Source organism: Argiope bruennichi, chromosome 3 (genome assembly GCF_947563725.1).
Source record: "Argiope bruennichi chromosome 3, qqArgBrue1.1, whole genome shotgun sequence".
In the NCBI taxonomy this organism is placed as follows: Eukaryota; Metazoa; Arthropoda; class Arachnida; order Araneae; family Araneidae; genus Argiope; species Argiope bruennichi.
The window spans coordinates 54,365,233-54,377,346 of record NC_079153.1 but is presented as its reverse complement, the minus strand read 5'-3'; the positions used below and the strand labels follow the sequence as shown (position 1 = coordinate 54,377,346).

The 12,114-nt window shown below is 30.6% G+C and overlaps 1 protein-coding gene across 3 annotated transcripts in view; it reads left to right on the top strand.

The window, feature by feature from the left end:
- The window catches only part of LOC129963098 (elongation of very long chain fatty acids protein 1-like), a 108,425-nt gene extending 100,548 nt beyond the window's left edge, over positions 1-7,877 (top strand). For all 3 annotated transcript variants that reach the window (XM_056077157.1, XM_056077156.1, XM_056077158.1), the window contains exons 6-8: positions 2,025-2,130; positions 3,783-3,919; positions 5,364-7,877. In XM_056077157.1, the coding sequence (XP_055933132.1) occupies positions 2,025-2,130; positions 3,783-3,919; positions 5,364-5,693 (573 nt within the window). In that variant the 3' untranslated portion in view covers positions 5,694-7,877. The remainder of the gene's footprint in view (positions 1-2,024; positions 2,131-3,782; positions 3,920-5,363) is intronic.
- The last annotated feature ends 4,237 nt before the right edge of the window (positions 7,878-12,114 follow it).

The following is a 12,114-nucleotide window of genomic DNA, read 5'->3' as shown; positions in this document are numbered from 1 at the left end:
AAGAGGCAATCACGATATACGTTTGTGCGTGTGTCCTCCAAACGTACACCCGTCCTGTTGTAGGGAAAAGTGTGAAACACGATTCGTCAGACCATATTACTTTCTTCCACTTATCAATCGACCAGGTTTCATGAGTGTGATACCACTCTAGACGACGTTTACCATTAACATCTATGACAAATGGCTTGGGAATTGTTGTTCTGCCATAAATGTTCTGTTTATGAAGGGACTTTCTAACTGCAATAACTGACACTGGAGAATCCAGATGGGTATTGAGCTCTCAGGTCACTTTTGCTGCAGTAATTCGCTTTTTAGACATTACAATCTGCTTCAATACCTCCAGTCTCTATCACTGAGCTTCTCTTTCCACCCACTATTTTGCTTTGCAGAGCTTATCTTGCCGTGCTGTGTGTATGCTGTCATAAATTTAGACAGTACCTCTAGAAACGCCTAAAAGTTGGGATGTTTCGGTCACACTTGCTCCAGCTAGACGGGCTCCTACAATTTGGCCTCTTTGAAAATCTGAGGTCCAACATTTTACGCTTTTGAAAAATATCCAAGAATTACAGAACTTCGATAAAGCTAACACATTCTACCAAAATATATACGTTGCTATTTATAAAAAAAAACTGCTGGCTATTATTATATTTTAATGCTTACGAAGCGCATTCAAAAATGTTCCTTTTATTCACAGGTTTTTCCATTATTTTGATAACCACCTGTATGTCAGAATATGTCAAGACTACGTATGTCATGCACTTTCTAAACTGGAAAGATTTAAAAATCAGTTTGAACAGGGTAAAGAATACAAATTGCACTACTGAGCTGGATTTTATAAATTAATTTCTTATAGATATATTTGAAGAAGTAGGCAAGAAATCTGGAGAGATTGTAAAGTTATGTAAACATGAACTATACGGCTATAAAAACAAAATGCCTTTAGCAATTCTAGAGAAAGTAATTAAAGTTTTAAAAAAAATCTTAATGCGACATCCATTGATTGAGCATAGTACGCGCACGCGATACTCAACATCCCGCTACGCATATGTAAGAGTTTGATAAATCATAGATCGAATAGCAGTTTGATACAGTGCTTTAAACCCTTCAAAATATTACAAAGCATCTGATGCACAAAATCTTTCCATAATTTCGCATTAAGAGAAAAGAATCTTAAGCACATAATTTTGAAAATCGTATGATATATAATGATATAAAAGAAAAATTTTCAATAAATTATCAAGCCCTGCATAGCACCATCTAGTAGATTCTATGAAATAACAGTATTATGAAATAAAGTATGCATCATTAGTTTGTAGCATCGAAGAAACGTAATTATTCCTAATTATTCTTTTATATAATTTTGTAATGTATACGAGAAATCTCGGACTCTCTTTTTTGATAAAATACTAAAAGTATAAGAACTTGGAACCTTTTTATCTCATTAAAAGACTGAAAATTAGAGAAGTTATAATGAATTAATATCAACCATTTTTAAAAGCATAATCTATGCATATTACTACAAAAAAAATTACCAAAATTCTTTGTAATTGTTATCAATATCGGTAAAAGCTGTTAGCGTTCCAGAAAGCTAACAAACACATAAGTTAATGTTCCAAATATTGCATTTTTTAATAACATTACTATGAGCTTGCATTTTCTAAGAACGTCGTTCATTTTATGTAAAACTATTTTTTAATAATATAAATTTAAATAGTAATAAAAATAAATATAAAGAAATAACTTTTAGAATGAAATTTATTAGCTCTTAATTCGACTAATACGAGATTTATTAGCTTTTAGCATAAGATTTATTACTTTAAAGCTTTTACCACGAGAACATTAATAATATTAGCGAATATTTCATTCGGATTTTCAATGAAAATAACGTATTGAGCATATTAGATACAAAAATAATAAGAAATAAATTACAATGAACTAAAATTTATTTTATTTAATGCCAATAGTAAATTCTTTTTTAACCGACAGACCCCTAATAAAATTGACCATATTTTTTTTTATTGTAGATATTTTTTGTCCTGAGGAAGAAAGAATCTCAAATATCACCACTTCACGTGTTTCATCACAGTCTCGTACCTATAACGCTGTGGTTTGGAATCAAATTCGGTCCAGGTAAGTTCATTTAGATTTTAACAATTGTCAGAATATTTTGATGCGAACCATATAACCAAGTTAATTGTTAAGATACAAAACACAATACAAAATTAATTCTGAACAATCTTTCCTTTTTTCATTTTTCAGAAGAAAAAATTATGTAAATTATGAATAAATTCAAGAAAAAGCTTGTTAAATAGAAATTAAATTTTCTTATAATTAATCAAAAAACAATAATTGTTCAAATAAAATAAAAGTAGATTTCTTCATGTCAAAATTTCTAACTGCATACTTCTAGAAATTTTATTAAATGTTGCTAAAAAATGTTGATCTCTATAGCATAAAGATATAATAAAGGCCGCCCCAAAATTAACGCAAGATTTGAATTTACCATCATTCGTGCAGTAAACTGTTGGCAACCCTATTAAAAAAAACCATTTGTCAGCTGATAGTTTAGGATAAATAAAAATGGAGCGTTGCAAGATAGAAAAACGTGCTTTCATTGTTGAACAATATTTTTAAAAAAATGAAAGTCTGGCGGACGCAGTTCGAAAATTTGAGAACTGACCCTCTAGATCGTGTGATTTAACACTTTGGGTTTCTTTTTAAGGATTACTTTGGATTTCTTTTTACTGTTATTTGGAGCCAATAAGCCCGAGTGCATTGAAGGAGGAAATTCAAAGCTGCATCAACGAAATTCAGCCACATTTATGCAAAATGGGTCATGGAAAATTTCGACAAAAGAGTGCGTATGTGCCAACAAAGCCGTAGCGGCTATTTGCCATATGTGTTATTAAATACATAACCCTATCCTGCGTAAATTTAAGATTCAATAAAAACGTAACAATTTAAAGAAAAAAAAGCTGTTTTTTTTTATTTAATTCAAATCTGGCTTTAGCAAAATGTTCTATCACATATCACTCCATTTTTACTCACCCTAAACTATCAGCTGCCAAACGGTTTATTTTTAATAGGGCTGCCAAAACTTTACTGCACGAATGGTGGTAGATTCAAATCTTGCATTAATTTTGGGACACCCTTTACATGAACAGAAATAACTTCGGAATCAAAAGACTCCGGGTTCGACATATGATTCCACTGATGCTTATAAGGACATGAACATTTAATATGATGATCAGGTTCAAAAGTCCTCTCAGTGTCATGTAATGGAAGTTTGGAATGATGCTGCCTTCGTCATCCAATGGCGATTAAAAATTACGAAAATCATTTTAAAAAAACGATTCATTACGGGACGCCAATCTGCTACTCTGAAAGAAAAGTGCTGCATTAATCTTGTAGGCTATGCTTTATCAGAATAAAACATGAGATCCTATTTAATTGGCGTATATTCCTTATTAAATAAAAAAATTATTTTTTGTTACATATCATAATGCTTTAATTTTTCTTATGTAATCAAACACTTTTTCGTAAGTCATTTATATATTTTTTTCTATATTGTCTTAAATGCTTTTTATTAAATTAAAGAGTTGCATGTATTTTCTATTTTGTGTAATTGAAAGCAAGGTATTTTTTTTTTGAATGACAGATATACCATTAATGTATTTTATTACGCGTTTATGTACGTTTTATTACACGTAAATATGATAATGTATACATTATTATTGTCCTCCAAGCAAAAATGTCAATTTTTTTTTTCTTTTTCCATCTAGGGGGATATAATTCCATATTTGCTTTTCTAAATTCTTTCGTCCATACATGGATGTATCTTTATTACGGTTTATCTGCTCTTGGACCTTCATTCCAAAAATATCTGTGGTGGAAAAAATATTTGACTCTTCTACAAATGGTAAAAACATAACTATTTTCTATTGTGATTGTATGATTATAAGTAAATTTTGAATATTCAAATTAAATATGTACACGAAATGTATACATATTTAATGCTGACTATAATACATAAAAATCCAAAAAAAATGATAAAGATCCAAAGCATGCCGCCTATGATACATGGATTTTTATTTTCGCTGTTCTCAGTTTACTATGAAATAATTTAGCAGTTTAAAAATAACAAAATGAGAATATCATAAATATTCAATCTGACAGTCCATTCTCAAGAAAGGTGTACCATCTCTTGATAGCTTGATAGCTTGAAATTACATTTTCTCAGGACTTATGATAAACTTCAGTGTGGCTACGCCTTTCAATCACAAAAAAAAAAAAAAAAAAAATCGCACCACTTATTTCCAATTTGGACACTACTTGCAGCTGCCGAGGCATGTTTGATTGATTATCAGCTAAAATAATATTGCCGCGAGAAAGCCTTTAAATCGCATCATATCGATAAATGAGGTACTGCAACGAAGTTTCATCAAAATAACCTTTACTGAAACTTTTTACGAAGTACAACTAGCTTTCTGACCGACATTTACTGTCCGCTTTCTATACGTCAGTAACAAATATCTGATGTTGTTTTAGTTTGGGGTTTTTGAAGCCTCAAAATGCGTAGGCAAAAAATAAGTATGAGTCGTAAGAAATTATCGCCTGAAGTACAAAGAAGAAAACGGGAATCAAAGCGAAACAGCGAGGGGAGATATAGAAAGGTGTATATATATATATATATATATATATATATATATATATATATATTTAATAATTGGAACGCGAAAGATTTTGAGATGAGGGAAAAAGCCATCGCTTTTCTAAAATCTGACGATTTCGCACTACAATAATCACGTGATCATTCCAAACCAGTTTAAAAAGGATTTCCGGAAAAAAAAATTTCTGCCCTCGAGAAAAAGATCTTGAACGATTTTATGAAGGAGGAAAAAAAGCCATTTTTCTAAATATCGACAGGTGTGTAATCTGGTATCACGTGATTGTTTCAAACTAGTTTTTCACGAAAAATTCTCTCCTCGAGAAAACATTTTAGAACTCGATTGATTTTGTGAATGTCAAAAACCATCGCTTCTCTAAATGTTGGTCATTGCGAAATATGACTCATGAGTATGTTCTCGCATGATAACTTGAAATTTGAAATGGCAGACTTTTTTTTTCTAGCAGAATTTATCTTCATGCTTTTCACAGTATATATGAAATATGGTTTCATTCCGTTTAATTTTAGCTGCAGATATTTCTAAACAAAAATCTATTTTATGACCAACCTGTATTTAACCCAGAAATTCAAATATAACCTGAAATGATCTAATAAGCACATCCATAAGAAAATGGTTAATTGATATTTATTTGTCATAATGTTTTTATATATTTCCCTTTTCTTTTTTTTTTTTCAGGTTCAGTTCATCCTAGTCTTTGTATTCATGTTCCAACTAACTTTCTTCCCAACCTGCCATGTATCAAAGCCCCTTCTTGCCTTGAACGTCGTCCAAGCCATCATCTTCTTCGTGCTTTTCCTGAACTTCTACGCGGGTTCGTACAAATCCAGCAAGCGCTCACAGAAGCAAAAGGTAGAGGCTGCCTCGTCCAGCAACTCCGTCTCAAGTTGCTACAAGAAAGAGGACCAAGCAGACAACGATTATGTGCGACGCCGCAAGTCATCCGTCCACACAATGAAATACATGGATGTCGATTATGTCACTGAACCGGTGACGATTTCTGCCTAAAACAACCAGACTCTTATTCGTTACTTTCTATTTAGATATTTAGCCATAGTCGCGACTAGAGAAGCTCTAGTTCATTTCTGGAAGCAGAACACGGAAGAAATACTGCATTTTTTTTTCGCGACCTCACTTTACCAAAGAATAGTTCAAGAGCAATCTCTAGTTACTGTATCCTAACTTGTGCATCCGATAAGTGGATTTTTTTTATCAACAAGGCTTTACGGGAATATCAGCTCTATCCCTTTCTTTCTGAAATCACAGCAGAAAAACAAACGTCATTCTTAGTCACCTACCTCTTGTCACCGTTTTCGTGGAAAAATAACACATTTATTAAAACCTGTGGCACAATTATTTATAAGTAATGCAGTTAACTGAAAAGATGGCAGTAGGTTTATAAGCAAAATATCCTATTACTCTGTTGCAAAATGATTCCATGAACTATAAATAGCATGGCTTGAATTACTACAGTTTTTCAAGTTTTTGATCTCAAGAACATGACACTTTTTAATTTATTTTAAATTAGTGATCTTGTTCGTTTAGTGAATTATTCAGTGAATAATATTTTGTGTTAATTATGGCAAACTAATTCTTCATGCCATTTGTCATGCAAGTTCTATACCGAGATGGATCTTGAAGAGCTTAATTCTAAGTTAAAAACTAATCTTCAAGAAAAGGATTTAGTGCATTTTCAACAAAACTTCCAATTTACTAAACTTTCAGCTTCCACAATCTTACGCCGTTTATCGTAGCAAACCGTAACCACCAAGTAATAACAAGCAAATGTTTCTTATGCTTCACAGCAATGCAGTCAGAGAGTGCGTCCTACGGGTATTTCACAGAATGGCAAATGGCTTGTGAACAATTTTATAATATCAACATGAGTTATTTATAATGATTTAAATTTGTACTGTTCTATAAAAAAAACTTGTTATTGGCTTTCTAACTTTCATAGATTTCAGTACAACAACAAATAATAAAAACTTAATTCTTAGCACTCAATGCAAAATGGAAGATAGTCAAAACTAAAATGATTTTGCACTTTAGAATTTAAACAAATGCTTCATTGCTCTAAATTCAGTATTTTAATTAAAACCTATTATTTCATACAACTAAAGACAGCAAAAGATGCTACATAAAAATTCTTTTTCCTGTACCTATTTTCTCGGTATAAAATAATTAAAAAAACTTGGAATTAAAATTGGTTCTAAAAGAACGCTAGGTGAAAAAGTTCGATTTATACAACAGTTATGATTTTTTAAAATCTTAAAAAGCATTGGACAACATGCAAGATCTGAAATAAATATAAGTGATGTTCTTGAAAACATGGCCTATTACACATAACTTACTTTATAATTTCAATATATTGAATTGTATCTTGTTCAGACAACGAGCTGGAGAGTTGAAATCTTTATTTCAATATTTTTATCATGAATTTTAATTGTCTGCTTTAAATGAAAAATCTTAGACCAATACTTAAATATTAAATACATTAAAAATATCTTTTCACAATAATTAAAGAAGTTTTTCAAATTAATCAAACAAGAGTGCAAACTATAATACAAAATTACAATTCATTCTCTTCAAAAACGGAACTTATTATAAATTTTTATTTTTGCTGTTTAATATACATGTTTTATCAATCTTAATTTATTTAATTTTACAATTTCTAATGGATATTTTATGCATTTTATGACAAGAATTAAATGTCAATCTTGATACACGATTCCCTGTTTTTACTGATACTTTTATATTAAAATTTCCAGAGCACTGTTCTATTCATGAAAAATAAGAATTGATTGAGAAAGCTGCGGTAGAAGAAATTTTCAGTAGCTAATATATCTAATGTAATAATTTAGATAAAAATAATGTAGCTCAGGCTTCATTTCAGCCACTTACAATTCTTGCAAGTCGTCTTCATAGTTCTTTATTCTTTTCTATCAGTAGGGTGGCTTGAAAAACCCACTGCCTCTGAAGAACAATCGAAATGCTTTAAAATGCAATTTTGTGTTCCATGTATGTGATGGGACGTTATCATAAGGAAAATTTTGTTGAAAACGAAATGTTATCTTTTACTGTATATTTTATGTTTGTTTGTAAGTTAAAGGAAATATTTTTCTGCATTTATTTAATACTTTGAGATATATTTGGCTATAGTTTAAAAAATAAAAACAAATTCTGTTTTTGTCACTTAGTTTCTTTTTAATTCGGATATGAATACACAGCAAAAAAAAAAAAAATGTTGCTTAAAGCCGCACACATGAGCATAGCTATGATTAAGAACATTTGACACAAATTTATTCCTTTGTCTTATACCATACCACAATAAAATTTCGGATATTAGGAAAGATAGTAATCGTTCTCTCTTAGACACTTAAAATAATCATTTTAAGTGTCTTGAATTAAAACAAGTATACTGATCAGAGGCGACGGCAGAGATTTGCCGACGAGGGGGCAAGGCAACTCCGACAGGGAGGCAAACGCAATTTCTCTTATTTGGCTTCAAAATAACACATAATTAATTACATTGATTTTATTAATTTTACACTTAATTAACAAAAAATTAAGTATTATTTATTAAGTATTATTAAATTAATTATTACAATTTTTTTTATTCAGATGCTGACCTTTGCTTTCACTCTAAAAATTTATAAAGATATTTGCAAAAAAATATTCTCAATTTTTTTCCCTGACCATCAAAAGATTGTCAATATTTGAGTTATTTTTTTTATGAGACTCTTAAGATTTGATTTCTCTGGGATCTAATTTATTTCATTCTAGATTTTGTATATAGAAATACAAATTGGGCCAGAATGACATGTCGCGATAAATGAACAAATGCGTGCTCTTATTTTATATCGGAAGCAATATGAAATGATAATTGAAACTAAATTTAAGAAGTTTTATAAAACAAACTTTTTTTTAGAAATCCTGAATAATAATAAAAAAAATATATTCGATGTTTTCGCAATTTTTTTTAACATAGTCCTCTATCTAAAATAATTTTTAAATAAGTAATGGAACAACGAGCAGGAAATCAGATACATTTCGAATCCTTACGATGTATTTCGAATTAGTGCGTTGGCTCAACAAAAATTTACTCTAATTCGGACATGAACAATTTAGAATGCAGAAAAGATACAATGATGTTGTTTCTTATGAAGGTTGGAAAAAATGTTTTGCAAATATGGGAATGAAATATTTTATATAAGAAATGAAAAAGGTTCTTGTGAAAAATCAACTACTTAAACATTAGATTCTTCATCCATTTATTCTTCAGTGTATATTTAGGCTTAACAAACCAATGCATTTTATTAGGAAACAATTATATCTTGAATAGAACTCCTCTATCTTCATTTTTTAGTCATGCGTTCATATGGTTAAGTACTTTTTTCCCCCCGAAGTTTTGCAAGTGAGCCCATAAGCCTCTCAAAAAGTTAGTTTTATCCCCTCAGTTGCATGTCATTGTATATGAAGGGATTAAGAAAAATCAACACAAGTCTGACTCGTACATAGAATTGCTGAATTTTTAATTTTAAATAAGCAATTAAATTAAAGTATTAAGTAATTTAAAATGCACAAATCACTTGAAAATCCACCATTACCTCAAATACCTTTATATTATTCTAGGGATTAAAATAATAATTGTCCCAAAAAACGATGTGCCATTTAATTAAGTTAAGTAAATTCGTATATCAAGGGGTTAATATGTTGTATATAAATATTCTATGAATGACTATTTTAATCATCTTTTTATCAAGACATCTTTATCCAAAGTATTAAAAATTTAGAAGAACCTGTAATTATATAGTTTTTGCCACAAAAACAAAAAATTGGAAAAAAAATTTTTTTTTAAGATACGCTCCCCAATTACATAATTATAATACTGAATCAAAATCTGAAGAATTTAGGTAGTACTTTATTTATCAAATTAATGCACAATTGAATAAATTTTTTTTAGTGTAGCTAAAAAGCTATCATACCACATATATTTATTTTTGCCGTCAATTGCGGTCGGTTTTATTTCTTAAGTTTAATTATTGCAGCCTGATAAATTAGACTGCATTAAACAGATATTTTACTGTTAAATTAACTTAATTTACTCTTAAGCAATTTACTTATTCCAGGAATTTATACTGAATTCACATAATTTGGCTATATGTATACCTCTTCTTAACATGCATATACACAAGAGTGTCGAAAGAAAAGAGTGCTTTATGAAATTGAATTTAACCATTAACTAGATTTTTGTCAGACAATCCTCATAGTGAAATAGATAAAAAAAAAATCACTAATTCGTTACCGAGGAAGTAACAATTAGATGAAAAAAGATTTATTTTTGAATTTGAATGATGAGTCAGGAAAACCAACTCTATCACCGTATTCATGTGTAATATAAAAGCTTTAATTTCCCTAATAATTCCACTGGCAGGTAATCGGACTACTCGATGAAAACAATTTTTTTCTCCCTAACCTATGATAACATCTTAGCCGAAAGATAAAAATTAGTAGAAAAAAATGCGATAACTTATTCATTTGCCAGTTTATTGACTATTCTACTAAATATAGTACAAATTATAAATTAAATGAACGGCATTTAAATCAGATGACTGAAAATTTGCGGCCTTAACATCGTCGACATCCCTCGCATTGAATTCTTAGTCGACCGATTAAAAATGTTTGGTAAAATGTGATATATTATTCGCATGTCCCCTTGTCGGTTATATTGCCAAAAGTAGTGCAGATTAAAAGTTTGATGAACAACATTTGAATCAGGTGAGTGAAAATCTATGAATATAATGCTCAACATTCATTGCATTCAATTTATAGTCGGCCATCCAAAAATTGTCAGCAGAATGCAAATATCTTTTTCACTTTGTCGGACAAATTATAAGCTCGTTGAACGACATTTTAATCAAATATTTGAAAGTCTGCAGACTTGCATCAACAATCACCGCATTGAGTTCCTAGTCAACCAACCAAAAATTGTCTGCAAAATGTGCCTATAACCTTGTCGGTTGTATATCCAAAAGTAGTGCAAATTATAAGCAGAATGACGATATTTGAATCAGATGCCTGAAAGTCTGCGAACTTAAGGTCTCAATTGCAATCAGTTCTTAGTCGGTTTATTAAAAATTGTTTGTAAAATATGTCCTTTTATTGACCTGGCACCCTGTCGATTATTTTGCTAAATATAGTCAAATCGCTTTAACCATTACTTGGATATTTGGAAAGTTTACAATATATTAACTTTAAGGTTGTTTTTAAATAATCATGTTCGATGATGCGCAACTCTCTACAATCATCCTGAAGTGGTGAAGACTTTTCCCGACAAAACTCGCAATCTCTCGTCAACTGGAGAGCAAGAGGCTCCAACAGGGGGACATTTGCCCCAATGCTATTGTCGCCTCTGATACTGATTCAAAAAATTAAACTTAGCCTTTACTGAGAAATAATGCACAAAATGAGATAAAGAAAGAAAATATAGAAATTAAATATAGAAATTTTACTACGTCGCATGTCATATGACATCAAAATTATCACGGTTTTAAATTTTAATTTAAATATTATTTAATAATTTACATACAAGTTCTTACTTTGAACTTGAAACCTTGTTTTTCATTGCAGAAACAGTTGCATTTACTTAATATGTCCTTTTATTGACCTGGCAACCTGTCGATTATTTTGCTAAATATAGTCAAATCGCTTTAACCATTAATTGGATATTTGGAAAGTTTACAATATATTAACTTTAAGGTTGTTTTTAAATAATCATGTTCGATGATGATGATGATGATGTTCGATGTTCAGATTAATCCAAATATTTCAGCTGATTTCTGATTAGGCTATAGATATTGTATTCCTGTCTTTGCAGTACGTACTCTAATAATTGCCACGTTCCCTATTCAGTTTAAATTTGCTCTCTCTATATATTTTAAAATTCAATTGTAGTAAAAACACTAATAACACCCACCCTTGCAAATCGCTCAACGTTTCACAATCGTCTTTTTGCTTGGATTAGAATTTTTAGCCCATGATGCTAAAATAATTCTTAGGAATGACAACTTAAGCCCTTCCATGCAGCAGGATTGATCGACTGTTCAACTTCAATCTAATCTATCTCTTTCATTCCTGACTTTGTGGACTTTTAATTAAGAACAAAGAAAGTGAATAAAAAGCGCACACAATCAAACACCACCACCATCAAAATTAATCATCCTTTTTCGAATGTAGACAAAAATGAACTTCACCCTCTAATTAGTCAGGCTCTGCCCCCCCTAAGGCAGGGACCTACTGGGCAGTTGCCCCGGGGCCCACACATCAGAGGGGGGGGGGTCTCCAAATCAAATAGAAAGTTTATTTTACGTTTCCTTCTTTAAATGGACTTTTTTAAACAAAATATCGGTTCAGTGAAAAATCCGTCAGT